The sequence below is a fragment of the Podarcis liolepis genome (assembly GCF_965112155.1).
Source record: "Podarcis liolepis genome assembly, contig: SUPER_9_unloc_1, whole genome shotgun sequence".
Classification (NCBI taxonomy): domain Eukaryota; kingdom Metazoa; phylum Chordata; class Lepidosauria; order Squamata; family Lacertidae; genus Podarcis; species Podarcis liolepis.
The window spans coordinates 1,295,756-1,318,071 of NW_028148963.1; the positions used below are offsets into that span (position 1 = coordinate 1,295,756).

The 22,316-nt window shown below is 44.0% G+C and overlaps 1 protein-coding gene across 3 annotated transcripts in view; it reads left to right on the plus strand.

The window, feature by feature from the left end:
• Positions 1-22,316, plus strand: part of LOC310686770 (protein FAM184B-like) — an 82,924-nt gene that overhangs the window by 53,110 nt on the left and 7,498 nt on the right. For all 3 annotated transcript variants that reach the window (XM_083520515.1, XM_083520516.1, XM_083520517.1), the window contains 9 exons: positions 3,048-3,160; positions 3,281-3,410; positions 4,569-4,781; positions 5,947-6,100; positions 8,188-8,288; positions 13,772-13,956; positions 16,389-16,535; positions 16,675-16,792; positions 18,830-18,937. In XM_083520515.1, the coding sequence (XP_083376641.1) occupies positions 3,048-3,160; positions 3,281-3,410; positions 4,569-4,781; positions 5,947-6,100; positions 8,188-8,288; positions 13,772-13,956; positions 16,389-16,535; positions 16,675-16,792; positions 18,830-18,937 (1,269 nt within the window). The remainder of the gene's footprint in view (positions 1-3,047; positions 3,161-3,280; positions 3,411-4,568; positions 4,782-5,946; positions 6,101-8,187; positions 8,289-13,771; positions 13,957-16,388; positions 16,536-16,674; positions 16,793-18,829; positions 18,938-22,316) is intronic.

Here is a 22,316-nt window from a genome sequence, read left to right on the forward strand (position 1 = left end):
TGTTTGCTATGGAAGTCTGGCAACAATCTCACTGCTGTTGCAATTATAATATTTATGAACAAGTGAATAAAAGTTTTATGGTAATAGCATACCAATATAGAATGTCATGGTGCTGTCAGCGGGTTCCGGCTGGTTGCCCAGGGAAGTCTAAAGACAAGGAAAAGTTTATCGCGGTCCTTTTTTATTTCAAACTTTACAGGGGGAGGCCATAGAACCCAGCCTCTTGGATAATGGCGTTGTCCTGAGTGAATCTCCAACCCCTCATTTCTCATCGTCATATCCTCTACGGGTGCCACTAAGTGCCCTTTGTCATCAAGCTCTTTACTTTTAAGGCTCGCCGGGTTCTGGGAGATGGTGGGTCTGGGGTGCTTTCTAGTGACAACGTGTCCGCCAGCTCCAATTCCAGCTCTGCCTGCTCCTCCTCTCCCATTATTTCCCAACTTTCCCCCTTATCTGCCTCTGAGCTGTAACCTCCCGCAAACCACTGTTGTAAATCCATATGAAATATACAGTGGTACCTCGGGTTAAGTACTTAATTCGTTCTGGAGGTCTGTTCTTAACCTGAAACTGTTCTTAACCTGAAGCACCACTTTAGCTAATGGGGCCTCCTGCTGCTGCCGCGCCGCCGGAGCACGATTTCTGTTCTCATCCTGAAGCAAAGTTCTTAACCCGAGGTACTGTTTCTGGGTTAGCGGAGTCTGTAACCTGAAGCATATGTAACCTGAATCATATGTAACCCGAGGTACCACTGTACTCGGAGTCGAGAGTGGATTTCATGCTCTTTATACAGCTCATAGTGGTGAGGAGGAATGGAAGTTTCCCCAGAATATCTGATTTATATACATTATTTACACAATGGGCCCCACGTGATTGGCTAATTCCTGGATTCTCCTGTAGGCCAGTCAGGTTGCGGATTCACTTCCACCTGGAGCTGGACTGGGTGGCTCCTGTGGACCAATCAGACTGCTGCATTCTGGATCCTATTGTTCTAGGACCAATCAGACTGCTGCGTTTTGGATCCTATTCAACTCAGTACATAACACTATACTGTCTTGCTCTCCCTCTCCCTGCCCCCGCCCAAAGGGTCAGGATGGGGAGGCAGTCTTCACCACTCCTCCTCCTCTGCCCTGATCCTGACATCAACTTACTTAAGGGCATCAAAATTGAGTGTGGTCCTGTGATGTCTGTACTGGAGAAAGATGGGTCCGTGGTCTGAAAAGGGTATGTCAACAGATGGCTGCCTGAAATTTGCTCAGTTGGGTTGGATAGCTTCCCTGAGCTTACAGATTAACTTGACGGGACATTCGCCGAAGCCTTAAGAAGCACGTCTCTGGGGCTTCCCATTCTGTCTCCTGTGATAAGTGATTTGGTATCCTGGGCATGGATACCATAGTAAAAGCAGGGCTTTTCAAAGCTGGAACTCAGATCTGGCACCATTGCCATTATAAGAGAACAAGGGAAGCATTTGTGGTGAGTTCTGGCACCTCTTTTTCTAGAAAAATAGCGCCGAGTGAAAGTATCCGTGAGTCTCTCCAGCCCAACAAAAATGAAAATTGTTTTCAACGAGACGGTTGAAATTGGATGGATAATGTTGGCTCAGATGACTTACGTGTTTAGTTTGTGTTCATGATTCCCCTACCTCTTTCCAGTGTAATTTTAAGCTAAATATTTGGCTATGTGCCTGACTAAATTAAGGAAACCGCATTTGATTCTGTCAACCCATGTGTGTCTGACAAGTCAGATGGTTGCGGTCATTTTTATTCTGGTCTGTGGGGTGTCAGGGAGAGGGGAATGCAGACCAAAGAAAGTTTTGGAGAACTGAGCCATGGAGACTCGTACGGCAGAACCCTGAGGTATTTATGCTCTAAGGCAGGGGTCTGCAACCCGCGGCTCTGGAGCCGCATGTGGCTCTTTTACACCTTTGCCGCGGCTCCGGGGCGGATACTAGCGAGGGGAGGAGGCGCATTGTGCGCCCCGACACTCCCCACTGTGGCGGGTGCTGTACTGGCTGTGATGTCGCATGGGGCGGTGCGTGCGTTAGTCACGCACTGTCCCGACGTCACCTTCCCGCCCGCTGTCAGATCGTGGCTCCGGAGATATATTTGTTTTAGATGTTGCAATGGTTTTGCGGCTCCCAGTTTTTTCCCCTTCAGAAACGGGTCCAAGTGGCTCTTTTTGTCTTAAAGGTTGCAGACCCCTGCTCTAAGGGCTGCACTGATTTCTTCCCCACCACCCCTAAAACTGATCAAAGGGATGTGGCAAAAAGCTTCCGCATGTCACAAAGTTGAGGCAAGTGGGTGGAAAGGGATTGACAGTCAGCAACAGCAGTAGGCTGGGGAAAAGTGGCACTTCCATTTCCATATACGGCCTAGGACCCTCGTACCTACGGGACCGCCTCTCCTGGTGTGTCCCACGGAGGACCTTACGGTCTTCAAACGAAAACATCTTGGAGATCCCGGGCCACAGGGAGGTTAGGCTGGCCTCAACCAGAGCCAGGGCTTTTTCAGCTGTGGCCCCAATCTGGTGGAACGCTCTGTCACAAGGGACCAGGGCCCTGCGGGACTTGACATCTTTCCGCAGGGCCTGCAAGACGGAGCTGTTCCACCAGGCCTTTGGCCAAGGCACAGTCTGACTCCCTCCTTAGGTAATCCTCACAGAACTCTAGCCCAATGGTTGCCATTAATTTGATTTTGAATTGATTTTAAAATGAATTGATTTTAGAATGCTGTGGTACTTTTATTGTTGTTAGCCGTTCTGAGCCCGGCTTTGGCTGGGGAGGGCGGGATATAAATAAAATATTATATTATTATTATTATTATTATTATTATTAACTGGCCACACTGCCTTTGAAACGTCAACCTAGTACTTTGAGAATATTCCCCCTCTCCACATACATTCTGAAAGGGAAAATGGTAATGCGGGGAGGGTGTGTAGTAATGGGGGGGACGACACGATTTATTATACTGCATTTGAAAAACTTGGGAGAGAAGGCTTAGTATGTACGATAACATCCTAACTGAAGCTTTATCTTGGCATTTATTGTTTAGTCGCAGGACGCATTTGTAAAACAGAAAGACATCGCTAAACAACATAAAGAGAGAGCAAAAGGCAGAGAACAGCCAGCAGCACCTTCTGGTGCCAAAAATGAAGAGAAGTCAAGGTATTTAGTGGGGTGGGAGTCCTGATCCGCCCTAAAGACTGTAAACTTCAAGTCTGGTAATTATTGTGTCGGAAGATACTGGTATTCTTTTCGTAATGCAACGAATACTCTTTCTTCAAGGTTGGACTCTGGAGGTGCACCAAAAAGAGAAGTCAGGCATACCGTTGCCGGTTTCCAGAAGGAGAAGGCCAAAGAAATACAAGCTTTGCAAGAGGAATGGTACTACCAAAAGACAGAATTGCAAGCTCAAGTACAGTGGCGAATTCTGTATTGCTATTTCATGACAAATGCATTCCTTTGAACAGCAGGCCAGCTGCATATGTAAAACTCAGCCCAGTGCATATAGAAATGACAGTAAACCTCAGCCATGGGACCGAAAGCCCTGTGCCTTCAGCCGTGCTATAATTGTGTCACACATAGAAGTCTGCCTCTACAAGTTAAAGAAAGACCCTTGTCAGATCTGAGATCAGCTGCAAGTGATGACTCATCAGCTTTCAGATGAACTTACCTCTAGAGCTTTTGCAAGGACAAAAATGAAATAAGATCTAATACATTGCCCCAAGCTCCTTGTAGAATAGGCAGGATCCATGGAGCATAAGAATGTGGCGGGCACCTCTCCATTTTGGCTACGAGAGGATGCTTTAAGCAGTGATGTCTTTTGCTCATGGAGAGAAACTTTCATTGCTATGTGGAGAGTTGAACACAGATGGAAAAGGGGATGTGTTTTATTGGAGTTCAGGAAGTTTGAAAACATAGATAGGCATAAGAATGGAGAATTTAGATGCTGTAAATAAAGCTTAGCTGGCTTTCATCAGAATACTTCATTGGGAGCATAGGAATGACAGTAAAAAAAAAACATTATTTCTTAAAACTGCTTTTTGACCCAGACATCAACTGGGGCAACACTCTGTGCAATCCCAGTGACCAAGAATAATTTCTTCCAAGCAGCTAGTTTTCATTGGCCTGAAGTCAGCTATAGGTTACATTGAATTAAAGTCATGAATTAAAGTCATGTAAGTCATGTAGTGCGGGTGGCACTATGGTCTAAACCACAGAGCCTAGGGCTTGCCAATCGGAAGGTCGGCAGTTCGAATCCCTGCGACGGGGTGAGCTCCCATTGCTCGGTCCCTGTTCCTGCTAACCTAGCAGTTTGAAAGCACGTCAAAGTGCAAGTAGATAAATAGGTACCACTCTGGCGGGAAGGTAAACGGGAAGGTAAAGATTGATTCTACCAATCTTTACCTTTTAAGATTGGTAGAAGCAAGTAAGCCTAGCTTACCTGAGAATACATTTTCAAAGAATAATAAAGGATATTTTCTTTTGAACAAGTTGTTCTTTGAACGGGCTTGTGATGGGAGGTAACTGCTGTGGTTAATGACTGTGTCTTGTTGGATTCTAATATTTGAAGGTTGCACAGCTGAAGGAAGCTTTAGAGCAGCAAGCAAATGCTTTCAGGGAAGCCCTCCAAGAACAGGAGCTACTGTCCAGCAAGGAGAGAGAAAAGCTTCTGCAAGATCTTCAGGACACCATTAAGCAAAGCCAAGATATTAAAGTGCAGCTGGAGGTGTCTCACCAAAGAGCCATAAATCTCCTGGAGAAAAGCAAAAATCAAGAGCTTGAGGTTAGATTTGTACTGGCAGTGCTGATTTACCATATTTTTCACTCCATAAGACGCACCTAGTTTTTAGAGGAGGAATGCAAGGAAAAAAAATATTCTTTAAAGGGAGTGCTGAGCAGATCATGTATTCATCCCAGGCTCTGCTCAGCGCTCCCTTTCACAAGCTGCATGGAGCGTGTGTGCGGCTCTTGGGGACTTTTCCCCGAGGAGGGAGAAGGGCAACCTGTCACTGATGGGCTGCCCTTCTCCCTCCTCAGGGAAAAGCCCTCAAGAGCCGCACACACGCTCCGCGCGGCTCGTGAAAGGGAGTGTGGTTCTTGGGGGCTTTTCCGGAAGGTGGGGGAAGGGACAGAGGGGCTAAGCCAGAAGCTAGAACAGCAAGAGGGAGCGCTGCGCAGTGAAAGAAGCAATCCCTCTCACTGTTCTGCCTTCTGGGATAGCCGTGCGGCCTTCATTCGCTCCATAAGATGCACACACATTTCCCCTTACTTTTTAGGAGGGAAAAATTGCGTATTATAGAGCAAAAAATACGGGCTTTTCCTTTATTCTGAGCCTTAACCATTTGAGGACCAAAGTCACAGCAGATAAATGTTCCCCCAGCTTCTGGGCATGGCAGTTGTGTTTTTGAATAGAGATGGACATGAAAGTGAGCGACATATATACATAAAAGAATTTGGATCTGAGAGATGTGGATGGTTTACAGTGTATTCCTTTACATGTCTACTCAGAATGCTGTGGAAATCACTGGGGCTTGCTCTTAAGTAAATGGATGCAGGATTGAAGCCTTATTGATCTTTCCTGGTTTCTCCAGACCAATCTCCTCCTAACTAACCAGTGCAAGAGAAGGTTAGTGCAGAACGGTTGGGTCTGATCTTAACCACAGTTAAAAGAGAGGTCTGTGAAGCAAATCTTCTCTCAGCAACTCAGGATTGAATCAATGGCATCAAATCAAATCCATCTGACTCTCTCCAAATCTGAAAACAGAAATCCACAACTGTTACAGAAGAGTAAACTAGAATAGACTTGGGTTATTTGGGTAAACTTGAGAACCAAAAAGATTGAGCCAACAGAGTTTGAATTTAAACATTCTATCACTAAAAACCCATGATCAGTCAACACTTCCACTTACAACAGGAGTTTAAAGGCTTGAATTTTTCCATGTTTGCAGGAAGCAGAGGAGTCCTGGAAGCAGAAATATAATGACGGCTTCAATATCCAACAGCAGACACACAGCCTGGAAATGCAGGCATTGGAAGAGAAGGCGAGAGAAGAGTTGGAGAGCAAACTTGAGAGGATACAGAAGCCACAGTCACTGCTGATAGGTACAACATTAAACAAGTCACTTTAGTAATGACTAGGGGACTTGACAATTATTCACTCAATTGTTTCCCTTGGGTTGTATTCAACCAAGTTTTACTCAGAGTAAGCCCACTGAAATTAATGGACTTAACTAATGAAACCTGCCCATGATGGTACCTGATCCATGGAAAGTTGCCACTTCCACCTATTGCCACATGGAAGGTTTGGCTCTCTGCCATGCTAGGAAGCATCCATTTCCCCACTTCTTCTTCTTCTTAACACATAACAGTTGCCAAAGTTTCCATGTGGAAATTGTTGGAAGTGGCTGCTTACTATGGATCAAGTAGCACCTTGGGCAAGTTTTTCACACAGTGTGTTCAAGTGCTTGTGAGAATAGGCCCCAGAACGATTCTCTGATGAAGCTGCTGCTGTTGTTTTCAATGCCAATTGTCTGTGAGTAATAACTACAATTATGCAAGTCAATAAATCATCGGAATTTGGGGCGGGGTCCTTTTTTCCCTTTTACAAAATCTTCTGCCCATGTAGAAAAGCCCTCTTCTTCATTTCAGCCACCTTTCAGGGCCACGTGAACAAGAATGCAAATGCGTTGCCTCCTTTTGCAAGTGGCAACCACCAGTTTTCAGGAGCGGGTTTGCAGTGTGATGTACGGCAGGCGGATTATCTCCCTGTTGGCAAGAGAGGGAGGGACGACAATTATACAGCAAAAAAGTGGCCTCAAGGCAGCCCAGTGACTTTGGAGAAAAGGCTTATCCTCCAAAGGGCAGCTGTTGTTTAGTAGAATTACCCCCCCTAATAATAATGATGATGATAATAATAATAATAATAATAATAATAATAATAATAATAATAATAATAAATTCCTTCCAGTAGCACCTTAAAGACCAGCTAAGTTAGTTCTTGGTATGAGCTTTCGTGTGCATGCACACTTCTTCAGATACACTGAAACAGAAGTTGCCAGATCCTTCTATGAAACTTCTGTTTCAGTGTATCTGAAGAAGTGTGCATGCACACGAAAGCTCATACCAAGAACTAACTTAGTTGGTCTTTAAGGTGCTACTGGAAGGAATTTTTTATTTTGACTATGGCAGACCAACACGGCTACCTATCTGTAACTAATAATAATAATAATAATAATAATAATAATAATAATAATGGGCGCAGCCCTAATATACCGTATTTTTCACTCCATAAGATGCACTTTTTCCCTCCTAAAAAGTAAGGGGAAATGTGTGTGCGAATGCAGACGGGAGGCTCTGCTCAGCACTCCCTTTAAAGAGCCGCGTGGAGCGTGTGTGCGGCTCTTGGGGGCTTTTCCCCGAGGAGAGAGAAGGGCAGCCTGTCAGTCCCTTCTCCCACCTCGCAGAAAACCCCCAAGAGCTGCACACACGCTCCACACTTCTCTTTAAAGGGAGCGCTGAGCAGAGCCTCCCGCCTGCATTTGCATCTGGGATGCATACAAGCTCTGCTCACTGCTCCCTTGTAAGGGCTCCCTTCCGTCCCTCATCCCGCTTTGCTGGGAAGCCAGCAGAAGAGGCGCTACGCAGCTATCGCTCTTGTTCTGCTGGCTTCAGCGAGAGCTGCACAGCTTGCTCTGCTGGCTTCTCAGTGGAGCGGGAGGCGGGACGGAAGGGTTTAAAGCAAGAAAAGCAAGAGCTACTTACATGCTCTGTGCAGAATATATTTTTTCTTGCTTTCCCCCTCTAAAAGCTAGGTGCGTCTTATGGTCAGGTGTGTCTTATGGAGTGAAAAATACGGTAATTGTCCTGATACAGAGAGATCTATGTGCAGAAACAAGCTTCACTCAGCCAGCATCGATACAGAGGTGTGTTTGGATGCACATATCCATCTGGGTTCACTAAACTGCACCACGTGTTGCTGCGTTGCAGGGGGTTGGACTAGATGACCCTTGGGATTCCTTCCAACTCTCCAATTCTATGATTCTATGTACACATGCACATGTGTACATAACATTGTTCTCTGCTCCTTTGGTGTCCATTTAGCACTTACTAGGATACTAGTACCTAAAAGCTTCTCCCTGTTTCAGAAGAGCTTTCCTGCATTTTTTTCACATGTTTGCGTTTGTTTCTAGAATCTCTGAGAAGGGAGCTGTCTGAGCAACAGATAAAGAATAAAGAAAAGGAAGATCTCCAAGAGGAACTGAAGGCTATGATGACTGCGAAGAGGCAGCAGGTAAACTTCTTATTTCTCTACTATTGACCAGATGCCACAAATAAACTGCTCTTGATCAGTTGCAACAAATCCTGTTCAAGATTTTAAATGGCTTCTACTGTTGTTGTTTTTTTGGTACAGAGTTCTCAGTTCAAAAGCCCATCAGTGTACTTTATATTTACTGTGTATTATAATAAGCTTGCCACTGTTGACAGTACTTTGACAGTACGAAATACATAAGAAAATATACCTACTAAACCAAACCAACAAAGATCTGCTCACTCTTCACCTCAAACTCTGTAACAAAATCCACCCTGCACTCTGGGACAAATGCAAACAACTAGCCGTCTGGAGAGCTGAAACTGAGACCTCACATAAGACAGACAGACACACCAACAAACTCCACAAACTAGAGAAACGCCAGAAGCCCAGCCACCCTCCACAACAACCCATGAAACAAACAGTACATAACATATCAGACAGGATCCTCACCTCAACTGAAACCAAAGTACTCTCCAAAGGTTTCAACTTTGCAGTCGCCCCGAGACGCATCCCCACGGAAAACATCATATGCGGAGTCGAAGCTAGCCTAACCAAAATCAACCCAGATGAAGCCAATAAAATCAGACTTGAAGTCACCAACATCCTCTGCTCCAGCAAACCACCCAAAAGCAATTTACACAAAGAAGAACAGAAAGCACTCACCAACCTGAGGAAAGACAACAACATAATCATTCTCCCAGCAGACAAAGGTAATGCCACTGTTGTGATGAACACATCGGACTACCAAGCAAAACTATCAAATCTACTCCAAGACCCTACCTACCAACCTATAAAAACAGATCCCACCACCTATCTGGAAAAAACCACCAAATCCAAAATAAAAGCCTCTCCTATCAGTGAAGAAATCCAGCTAAGAATCATCCCCAGAGAAAAATCATCCAGATGCCCCAAACTCTACGGTCTCCCCAAGATACACAAAGAAGGAACACCACTCAGACCAATAGTCAGCTCCATAGGCTCACCTCTACAAAATCTCGCTAAATTTCTCGCTAAGCAACTTCAGCCCTATGCAGAATCCATCGCTTCACACGTTACTAACTCCTTCCAGTTCATAGAAACAATAAAGAAGCAAAACCTACATCCCGATGACCTACTTGTGAGCTTCGATGTTGTATCTCTCTTCACACAAGTGCCCATTAATGAAGCCTTGACAGCCATCCAAAACAAATACAATCCCCCCGAATACATCCTGGACCTGACCAACCACTGCCTAACCAACACGTACTTCATCCACAATGGACAAAGATACAAACAGATAGAAGGAGCACCTATGGGATCACCCCTCTCACCGGTCATCGCAAATCTGTACATGGAACACTTTGAAACCAATGCTTTAGACAAGTCAGAACACAAACCCAAACTTTGGCTCAGATATGTTGACGACACCTTTGTAATTTGGCCACACGGGAAAGAAAAACTAGATAGCTTCCTCACACATCTCAACAGCCTACACCCCAAAATACAATTCACTATGGAAATAGAAGCCAACAACCAACTTCCCTTCCTTGACGTCCTAATCTACAAAAAACCTGATGGCTCCCTAGGACACACCATCTACCGGAAAAAAACACACACCAACCGCTACTTACATGCACAATCACACCACCACCCTGCACAAATAAACTCCGTAGCCAAGACTCTCATCTCCAGAACCAAACGCCTGGCTGACAAAGACCACTTGACAACTGAGTTACAGAATCTCTCAAATGTGTTAATCGCCAATGGATACCAGCAAAACAGGGTTACGAAGCTAATCCAAAAAGAAACACCCCCAAAAAACCAAGACACAGAAGAAAACAATGGCATGGCCCTCCTTCCTTATATCAAGGGCACTACAGATAAAATTAGCAAAATCCTCCATAAACACAATATCAAAACAGCCTTTTGCACCAACCAAAAAATAGCCAATATCCTCAGAAACCCCAAAGATAAAATCCAGTTGGAAAACCAAGGGGTCTATGAAATACCCTGCAAAGTCTGCCCAGCCACGTACATTGGACAAACAAACAGACGAATAAATGCACGTATCGCAGAACACAAGAATGCCGTCAAAAAAGAAGAAAAAACTTCCTCTCTTTTCCAACACATGAAAGAAACAGGACACGAAATTAATTTTGCAGATTCCAAATTGCTCTTTAACATGGAACATCACCACAAGAGAATAATCATGGAAGCCATCGAGATAGAGAAACACCCTCACAACATGAACAAGCGTGACGACACGTCCCGCCTGCCAGACATCTGGAAATTAGCCCTCCCCACAAAAACCGACACCAGAACCAGAGGCACACAGAACGCCATCACCAATCAACCACACCAGACCCAAACCCAGACCCTCTCCACAGATAAATTACAGACACCATCCAGTAGCCAAACCATAGTGGCACCTCCGGATGCTACACCCCCCTGCAATCCCTACACAGATCTGACTGGCACAGGGCACAAAACCACAGCTCGCCCCTATACACGAAGCCAAGCCAGAGCACAACTAAGTGCAGTACAGCCATCTTCACAGAAAAACTCTTCACAAGCTCAAGAGGTCAAGACACGAAAGCTTTAGCAACTAATCCACTCTTAATGACCCTCCTAAGTGGTACTCAGAATATCACTCAAGAAATCACTCAAGATACCCCTCAAGTAATTAAGGAACAAAAGAAGAAAAGTCACACTATCCTGGGAACTTCCTCTCTGCCCAGAATACACCACACCCCCTCAACAGTATTTATAGGAACTCAAACACTGAGATCCTGCTCTGTTCCAGTAACAAGAAGCCGTAAGCACCAGCCTGAAGATGACGAGTGAGACCTCGTCGAAACGTCGCCTAGACACCCCAACTCTTACACGGGAAGACACCCGAAGACACCAAAACCTACTTTGGGATTGTTTCCACATGCACTTGTGTCAAATTTTACACCAGTCACCCAGATTCTGCATCAAGAGCAGAATTCTCTAGCCTGTATACTCATTCATTCATTCAGCCTTTATTGGCAAAAAGGTAAAGGGACCCCTGACCATTAGGTCCAGTTGTGGACGACTCTGGGGTTGCAGTGCTCATCTCGCTTTATTGGCCAAGGGAGCCGGTGTACAGCTTCCGGGTCATGTGGCCAGCATGACTAAGTGAACCAGAGCAGCGCACGGAAACGCCGTTTACATTCCCTCCGGAGCGGTACCTATTTATCTACTTGCACTTTGACATGCTTTCGAACTGCTAGGTTGGCAGGAGCAGGGACTGAGCAACGGGAGCTCACCCCATCGCGGGGATTCGAACCGCCGACCTTCTGATCGGCAAGTCCTTGGCTCTGTGGTTTAACCCACAGCGCCACCTGCGTCCCTTATTGGCATAGTTTGAGACAATAAAATCATAAAAACCATCCATACACACAATGGAATACTGGGCCTGGTCCACCTCAATAAAGTATTGGTTACGCTGCCATTTTCGCTGCTCTCCATCAAGCCTGCTCGCTGATCTGCTCAAAGACTCCTATAAATCAAGATGGTATCAGTACCTCGAAAAAAAGATTGAATCTTTAGGCATCGAGCTGGAGCCCCTGTATAATTCTAGTGAGCAATACATTTTCCATAATATCCTAGCTAGACTAAAGGATGTGGAGAGACAAAATATTATGGCAGCTGTAAACAAAATTTGCTCCCCCATATTCTATGATTTAAATATCTTAGATAGCAGAGTCAATTACGTCACTAAATTAATAATCCCAGCCCAACGTAGGGCTTTTATGCTGGCCCGGTTGAATGTCTTTCCCTCAGCATTTGTCAGGGGAAGATATCAAAACATCCCTAGAAACAAGAGATTCTGCAGATGCTCTATGAATGTCCCGGACACTGTAGAGCATATTCTCTTCCATTGCCCATTGTACAGTACGCTCCGTCAACGCGTGCTGTCCCCTCTTTTGGGTGGTCTGGAACCCCAGCAAGGTGAATGTGCGGGATTCTGCCTATCCGACGTTGACCAAAGGGTAACGGCGGGGGTAGCCGAGTTTTTGGCTGCAGTCCTCCAAGGAGCAGGTTAACAAGGAAAACCACTGATTTTATATGTATATATATATATATGATTGTAGCCAACTGCTGCCTTTTTATATATATTTCAAGGCTTTTACATGTTATTTTCCTTCTTACGGTTTTTATTTGCATAATGCCTAATAAAGGTTTGATTTCAAAAACCATCCATAAAACATTGGTAACCCAGACATACTATTGCTTGTATACATTATGCAATTGAAACAAATTTGTGGGGTCTCTTTTGCTATTTTACTTAGTGCTTTTTTAGGGTATTTAGGTATTCGGGCATAGTCAGCATCATGGAGAGCAGGGGGCAAATCTCTCCCAAACATGCCTGCCTTCCCTGTCACCCTCATTGCTGGGTTCCTGTCATTAACATATACTGTCATATTTCTCTCAAATATCTTAACATGTGGCACACATCTCACCCCCCTAGAAATATAAAAAGGTAAAGGGACCCCTGACCATGAGGTCCAGTCATGACCGACTCTGGGGTTGTGGCACTCATCTCGCTTTATTGGCCGAGGGAGCCGGCGTACAGCTTCTGGGTCATGTGGCCAGCATGGCTAAGCTGCTTCTGGCGAACCAGAGCAGCACACAGAAACACCGTTGACCTTCCCGCCGGAGCGGTACCTATTTATCTACTTGTACCTTGACGTGTTTTCAAACTGCTAGGTTGGCAGGAGCAGGGACCGAGCAACGGGAGCTCTTCCCGTCGCGGGGATTCGAACCGCCGACCTTCTGATCAGCAAGTCCTAGGCTCTGTGGTTTAACCCACAGCGCTGCCCGCGTCCCTCCTAGAAGTATACTTTGCCCCTTATGTGCTCCCCTAGATATATTTTTCTGGTGCTGCCACTGCGTGAGAGAGTCAACAAGCCATAGAGAACGCTAAGCACTATAAATTTCATGTAGCAGCTCTAAAAGGATTTTGCCAGCGATTGCCTGCAGCCACATTTTCAAGCCTGACCATCGCTTCTATAAGGGCTAACCGTCTGCTTTTTTTGCTAAATGAAAGCTCAGATTCTCAGGAAGCAGACTCCTGTGTCCATTACCACACCTTTTTCTGCACTGCTGTGGAATCATCGAATATACCTGATAATTTAAAGCAGGGGTAGCCAACGTTGTGCTCACTGTATGTTTGTTAGCTACAACTCCCATCAGTATGACCAGTGGTCAGGGATGATAGTGGATGTAGACCAACAACATATGTAGTTGACATCATGGCTACCCCTGATTTAGAGACGCAAGCTCTGGGAAAGGGGAATTTCATACAGCTGCATGTTGAATAGGCATGTGCAGCTGTTTTCTGTTACTCAGCAAAAGACCCCCCAAACAGATCTTTATCTTTTTCTGCATTTTCTAAATGGAATGTTATTGTCCACATCCATAATGTGCAAAACCTCAGTTTTTGCTATTTTTCTTAGGAAGAAAATTGCCAGAATCAGATGAAGTCTCTTAAAGATGAACTGGAAAAATGTCAGCATGAAAATTCTGGCCTCAAAAAGGAGAATGTCCTTCTTAAGGAGACAATGGATCTGCTGACCGTAGATATGGAACGACAGAAACAAACGTCTGCACAGCTTCAAGACAAGGAGAGCCAACAAAGAAGGTTTGCCACTGATATTTTGTCTAGGGCCCAATCCACCTCCTGAATTTCAGGAATACTATCTAGTACCCAACTGCCTGTGTATCTGAAGAAGTGTGCATGCACACGAAAGCTCATACCAAGAACTAACTTAGTTGGTCTTTAAGGTGCTACTGGAAGGAATTTTTTTATTCCAACTGCCATTGTTGAGGTAGGACATTAGAAGAGTGGGAATAGGACTATGTGGCCTTAGGTCTAGCTGAAAGTTCTTTGTGTGGAATGAGGTAAGACTTTGGCCTATCACACCAATAGTAGTAGCAGCAGTAGTAATTTATTTCTTGTACCCCACCCAAAAAAGCAAATATTAAATGCTTCCCAAAACAGGGCTGCCTTCAGATGTCTTCGGAAAGTTGTATAATTGTTTATCTCTTTGACATCCGATGGGAGGGTGTTCCACGGGGCAGGTGCCACTACTGAGAAGGCCCTGTTGTGGATATGGGGGGATGCTTAACAATTTTTTATGATTTTCAATTTTATACATTTCAATAATATTACAATCATTTAAACATTTCAAACATTGCCTTCCTTCCCCCTTTTTCTGCGGTTCCTTAAATTTATTTTTAATATTTTCTGCATATCCAAATTAACTTAATTTGCTCATTTATTCATCTACTTCAAATATATACTCTTATAAAACTGCAGGTTATTACAGTAATCCTGCCAATGTTCTTATCCGTTTACAATTTATTTGTAAATATTCCATAAACCATTTCCATTCTTTTATAAAAAGATTGTTACCTTGATTTCTTACTTTTCCACTAAGTTAACAAAGTCAGTCCTCCTGGCAAACTGGGTCTATCCCCTGACTCACACAAGTTTAGGATATTCCACACCTTTCCTCAGCAGAGGTTTTTTTTCTTTGAGAAAAATAAGTGGTTCATGTAAATGTAAACCAATCTTTAATGATAAAGAAGACTGTAACGAAATAACATAATAGGAGAAACAAAATACAACAACGTGAGGCAAGTCTGAGGCAAGAAAAGAAATGGCAATTGGTCCTTCTTAACTGAAGGGGATGGGCTTATTCCAGAGCAGAACACACAAGCCCTGCCCACCAGGTATCCAACATTCTACTGGTCATCTCCTTGACATCTGATGGGAGGGCGTTCCACAGTGCGGGTGCCACTACCGAGAAGGCCCTCTGCCTGGTTCCCTGTAACCTCGCTTCTCGCAGGGAGGGAACCACCAGAAGGCCCTCGGAGATGGACCTCTGTGTCCGGGCAGAACGATGAGGGCGGAGACGCTCCTTGAGGTATACAGGCCCAAAGCCATTGAGGGCTTTCAAGGTTGGCACCAACACATTGTGCTTGGAAATGTACTGGGAGCTAATGTAGATCTTTTAGTGTTATGTGGTCCTGGCACCTGCTCCCAGTCAGCCATCCGGACACTCATTGCTGGTGTATATCAAACAGGTTTTTTGGGTCTCCCTTTGTATCAAACATCTGGAAATGTTGATGGGATCAATAGAGGCCAATGTTTATATTCACTCTTGATGCAATTCAGATGTGATAGCAGTGCAGAGGGAATATACAAACTGTGGGACAAGGACAACTGTGACTTTCAGGAAGAATGGGAGCTTTTTACAAATTACCTAAAAAGACAACAAAATGAACTGGACTCCTTGGCATTGTTTGAATAAACATACACAAATTTATTGGTTAATAACATGATAGATAGATAATATAAGGATATGTCTAATTTTATAACATGCAGAGAATAATATGTGCTGAGAAATCAGAGAGAGGAGCTGAGGGAAGTATCGTGGGGGGGGGGTTAATAACTGATGTTTTAATGTATTTTTAATCTCCTGTTGGAAGCTGCCCAGGGTGGCTGGGGAAACCCAGCCAGATGGGTGGGGTCTAAGTAATATTATTATTATTATTATTATTATTATTATTATTATTATTATTATTATTATTGTTATACATTTGAAACGAGACCTATTGTTTATTTTATGAATCACTTCCCATGAGCCACCCCAAACCTATATTCAAACGTGATGTGAAGTGAGATGTGGAAGAACAGGAAGAACGAAGCAAATGTGTTTCTGCTTTCCTTCACAACACTCTAGTTTTCAAAGTTTCACTCCGTCTTGGCAATTTTCTTTGTGTAGATCACCCACAGCCAGTGTGACTGCAGCAGTAGAGAAGCATTGCTGAGCTAATGCTCAGTTCCCCTTCTCCAAATGAAGAGCCTTTTCCCCCCACACACAATGTGCTGCTGCCTGAACATTTCATTGCATAGTTTAGCTGTGTAATGAAATGTCAATCATACTTCATGAAATCTCAATTGAACCATGGAATGTTTCATATTTCATTTTCAAGCCACTACAGCATGTTGAACAATTGTGTCCTCGATATTTATTTTTATTATACATTTTGATATCCCCATTTAAGGTTATTGGAAGAGGACCTTAAAATCAAACATAAAAGGGAAATTGACGTCTTGGAACAAGAACACCGCAAGGAGGTCCAAAGCATGATGTCTGATTTCAGTAGTTCACAAGGCCTACTTCATGCGAAGATTATCTCCTTGGAAAACCAGTATGTGGCTCTAAGTGCATAAGTGTGCAATATGTGTTGGACTAGTGATGTTAATATATGGTGATTTTTGATAATATGTAACTTTGTGTTTGCGTTCTGCGATCTTCCTCAAGTGCTTTTCATCCTGTAATTGACACAGACTTAAAGAATTAGAAGAGAGGGAGCGAAAGAGGGAGCCTAGGCTGGAAGACCTACATCTTATAGGCTGCCTGCGGGATAAATTACATGAAAAAGAAGAGATGATCAAGGAATTAATGGTAAGATTTTATCCAGAAAATACTCACACTACATGCTATAAAGCAGCTATTTTCCAAAAGGTTGTGATGAAAGGTATTGCTTTGTGTTATGTACTGAATTTCTCACCCTGGGCCAGCAGGGGGATACTGTAGATATTTATGCAAATAAGGGATCAAAAGTGACGTTCAGTGATTGGATAGTTTTAGAAAATTGTTACAGTTACGTTGTACTGGAGCTCTATATAAGCAGGCTGGCTGAACCCTTCAGTTCAGTTCTATTCTGGCCTGTGAATAAACAAGAGCTGTTTGAAGAATCGCTGTGTCGTCTGATATGTTCACCCACAACTTAACAATTTGGATATGTTTTATTCACTTCCTTTACATAACAACTTTACATTACTTTGCATGCCCTGCTTGCAAACAACACAACAATCTTAATTTTTTAGAGTTATTAGGAGAAGTGAGAGGGAGGAATCCCCACAGGTGTTAAAACTCAAACGAGCTGCTTATTTCATATTCTCCCAGGTTTTTTACGTCTTCAGAATTTCATGCGGATCCTGGCCATTGGAAGGACAATAGGAAGCATTTTTCAAGACCCCTTGATTTCAGTGGAAGCATTGAAGCAGTTGCTTAAATCTTTCACATTGAAATCAAGGGCATTTGAACATTGACCTTTGGCTGGGCCACAACCCCAAACAACTTCAAACTTCAGCACGATGCTATTCCATAACGATCAAGTTGAAAGATTTGGGAAAGATTTTCCAGTTTCAGAATAACACTATTTCTGCCTTCCACCCCCAACTTAATTATATTAATTTCAGGCATGAGCCATCCTCCTATAGGAAGAATTGACAAAGGGCTCAGCTGGTCCCATTTTGCACCATCCCACTCATACAGTGTACACTTCCTGTATACCCATCCACCCAGTTGCCTCCTTCTTCACTCCAGAAGTTACTCTTGCCCAAAGGAATGATGGAAAAGTGGGGGAAGGAAAGAAGGAATAGATCTCCTCTGTTTCCCCCCCCTCTACCCCCCTCCCCCCTCCGCACGCACACCACCTCGTGCTCTGCGCTAGCGGGCGAGGGTCACGTGAGAGCATAGATCTCCTCTGTTAACCCCTGTGCAACAGGCCCCACTCTCATTCAGGATTGCGTGTTCAGACCCAGAAACCTCCCACCTGAATAAATTCACACTTGACTCAAATTTTTGGTTTGGTTTTTGGCAGAATTTAGGCCACAACTTTATTGATTACAGAAAGTGACTGGCTGCATAGGCTCTGGTTTGACTAGCTCCCTGCACCATTGCAGGTAGCGCTGACCCAGGGTTCCAGCATAGGTCAGCCAAGGGTGAACACCTGGATAAGCGGAAAGCCGGGAAAGGGGTAACTCCGCCACCCAAATGTCCCCCTGGACTCAGGCACGGGCACAACCCCCTCTTAGGGGTTGACCAAACCATCAAGTCCCTGGATTCCTTTAACGGAATACCCTTCACATCGGGATGGTGAGAGCGTTCTCCCATCCCTATCACCTGAACCAGCCTATCCGCAACCTTACAAGTTGTGACGATTTGCTACGCGGCAGGCGAAACCCAAATGGCACCAGCCAATCAGCCAAGTGGGGAAAATTCCTGCTGTGCCCCTGTCCCAACGATAGACGACACACGACGGCATAGCAAGGTCAAGCGCACAGCCCTTAATATAGGGAGAGGTGGGCGGTTGTTCCGATGCATGCACCAAAAGAGGAAGCTCTGGGTCACGTGCATGGGCATAAATAGGTGCCTTGATCCGTTTAGCCTGCATCCCATTGGCCTGATTGAACCCTGCATCAAGGGACCTACCAACCGAATGTTGTGGCTATCCAAACATACCCACCCACAACACAGGGTTAGGTTGCCAGGTCTCACTGCAACACGTGCCCTCTTTAAGGGAGGACACGATTAATCCTTTCAGACTGTGTTTATTTTTTGGTTCAGACTTCATCAGGGGTTTTGATTTAAGCGCTCTAAAATAATATTCAAGCTGATGATCTATATAACCAGCACGTGTTTTTTCCTTGACAGGACGGAAGCAAACTTCAACATTCACTTTTGCCCAGTACAGAACCATGCCGCAACCGGTCCTTTTCTTTTAACACAAACCCCACTACATGTTTGACTCCTATTGCAAAGGTAATACAAACAAAAGTCTATTAAATGATTAAATACCTAGATAATATTAAAGGCCATGGGTGATACTTTCCCTTGAAATCAACAGACAATGAGTTTGAGCAGCATTGGATATTAATTGCAGAGAGCTGCAGCCAACTGCCTGTTTTCTGAGCATATATCTCTTTCCTTTCACAGAGTGATTAGATTGGGTGCAACCCAATAGTTATGGATTCATAGCCATATTTTGCTATGGTATATGCCTAATGCCAGGCAATAAAGAATTATACACATTGTGGGTTGTTAGCAAATGAAGTTTTACTCTGAGTAGAGCCACTGACATTAATGGACCTAAGTTAACTTTGCATGCAACTCATTAAGTTTATTTTACGGAGAGCTATTCTGCCTGGCCTTTAATTTGAATTCAGACACACTTCCCCAAGATGGCGCCGAGGTAAGACGCTCTTATCGGAGCTCAAAGAATTTTTTAACTAAATGCCTTTGTTGCCGGCTCTCCTCCTTCTTTTGGATTTTATTTCCTTTCGCTACTTCGCTGGGCTTTTGAACATCTTATCTTATCCTCCTCGGTGCCGGGACTTAGTGAAGTTAATGAAGTTTTAACGAAGGCTCTCAGACATTCCCTCCCGGGCATTAAGGCACTCCCTCCCAGTTTCTCGTTGACTCCTCGTGACAAACTTATCCCAAGGATCTTTAAGGACCTCTAATGGGCTTTTAACCCTAAAAACTATAAATTTATAAAACCACAAATTTCTCCCACCACCTCTAACTTCGTGGACCCCCAAACATCTCAGTTGTTTTAACAAACTGAGAAGAAGGGGGGGGGGATACTTCAAAGGAGTGCTCTAATTGGACCCAGTTTTAAACTCCTCGCAGCAGCCCAGCCAGGACTGAATGAGAACTGAATGAGATTGCGACCTGAGAACTTTAACACTCTATCACTCCGTTTAGAAGTCTGATCTCATTGATTTAAGAAGAATCTAGCAATGAGAAGAGCCAAAAGACTCAGATGTTCTGATACAGAAACTGACGCAGAGCCCTCCGGTTTCAAACAGAGTAATCTAGATAATTACCTGCTACCTCAAAAACAGCACATATCTCCTCCCAAAACCTTCCTCAACTCTTTACATGGAAAGACAGTTGAAGAGATATCCCTAGGAATAAATGAGGACAAGGCTACTACTCCCATAATCGAGGCACAAGTGCTAATTGATAGAAAGGTGGAGCTGCTGGAGGAATGCTGCCTAATGACTGCTCAAACAGTTCAAAAAATCTTTGAGCAATTACAAAACATCTCCAAGAAGCTGGATAACCCAGATGAAAGGAGGCAACTCACTCCCTTTTTGCCATCCTTAATAAGCCCTGGAGACAAACAGAACAAATACAAATTTATACCTCTAAACCAACCAAAAACCAGAGGAAGCCCCCCTCACTCAGTCAACCTGATACTGAGGCCATGTGAGATTGTTCTCCACATTTTTCCATATAGAGGGCCCCTACCTTACTGGGAGTCATCCTTCTGGGCCAGACACCATCTAAATCTGCTCCTAGGCCTTGAGGGTGGAAGCATCGACCTAAAAGCAGTCAAGAGGCTCACTAACGATGGACATTCCAAAAAAGTACTACTAAAATTTGGTAGTCATAGAATTCCAACCAAAATCCTAAGGGTAAAGGCTTATTTAGCCCAGAAAGGAATTATTCCGCGTCGACACTTTGAAGATATATCACTCAGACCATTGATTGCATCTAAAAGACAGAACAAGATGAATAAGGCCATTCTACCAGAAGCCGACATCTGCCCTACTCCCGTGGAAGAACCCAGTAGATGGGAGAAACCGCAGCCAGCTACCCGGGAAATCACACAAGAAAAATCCAAGCTCTCAAACCAAGCGACTGTAGCATCAAATAACAGCCTCGCCCTTGATACAATAGACTGGACAGTCCCAGAAGAAGTAGATCTGCTGAGTAACTTTACCAAGCTACCAGACAAAGAACAAATAAACATACTCAGTAAATTGACGAAACTACAGGCCAGATTGACCGAAATTCACCAACAAGGGCAACAAAATGCAGTAGAAACAATACACAATCAAACTTTACACTTACCAGCCCTCTCCCCTAAATGCATAGTCAAAAAGAAAGCCACCAATGGAACTTTCAAATGTATAGATGCAGACCTTCAAATCCAGCCTCCTTTAGAATATGAAATGGCAAGGAAAAACTCCAGCAATGAGACCACAAATTCCTGGCTGAGATATCAAATACTAGCTCTAAACGAAATAGGTACCCCTTATTTAAGTACTACAAAGGACTCTAACATTGCCGAACAAAAGATGACCTCCAACAGACCTGATTCACTGAGCCCAACATCAAATGAGGCCAAAGAAATGGAAGTAGAGACTGAAAACAGTCCTACTGTCCACAACAGTCTACCAACCACAGAAATTTCTCAGGAACAAGGAATAGTTAAGGAAGAAAACCAAGAAAGGGAGGAAATCTTAATTTCCCGCACTTTAAAAAAGAATCTAAAAGACCCACCATTATGTTCCCCGCCGAAAGCAGCGACAAATGGCTGTATCTGCACAAGACAAAATCCCTCGCTGGACTCAATAACAGAACTAGAATGACTAAATGCTGTCAACCAGCCATCAACTCAAAAACGGATCCTACGCTTGCTGTCCTGGAATATTGCAGGGTGGGGAAACAAAGACGGAGACCCAGACCTAATGAACTTCCTTAAAGATTTTGAATTAATACTTCTACAAGAAACATGGTCAACTAGAGATATTAAAATCAATGGATTCACCTCCTATACGAAACCCGCAGTGAAAACAAACACGAAGGGCCGGCCGAAAGCAGGGTTCTGTTGCATGATCAAAGACAACTTAGGGTTTGAAATCAAGCAGCTAGAAAAATGCTTACCACTTGCACAAGCTCTACTTTTAACCCAAAAAGACGATACTTTGCTACTTGTAAATGTCTATATCCCCCCAACCAAAAACAACAGCAGCAGTGAAAATTGGTCACAACTAACCTTTTATATAGAAAATTTGACCGATAAATACCCAAATGCCTCACTGATAATAGCAGGTGATTTTAATGCCAGAGTGGGAACCAACAATGAACAACTATGTAGCAAACTAAATTGGAATACTGATAATGATATCGCACATGCCCTGAAAATAGGACGATTCTCCAGAGATAGGGTTGTAAACAACGAAGGCTTACGCCTACTTGAATTATGTAACAACTTTAATTTGCAGATTGTGAACGGTTCAACAAAAGGCGATAGAAGCGGGGAGTTTACATACTTCTCCCCCCGAGGATGCAGTGTCATCGACTATATTCTTGTCCCTTATAATATTATAAATTCAATCATGGACCT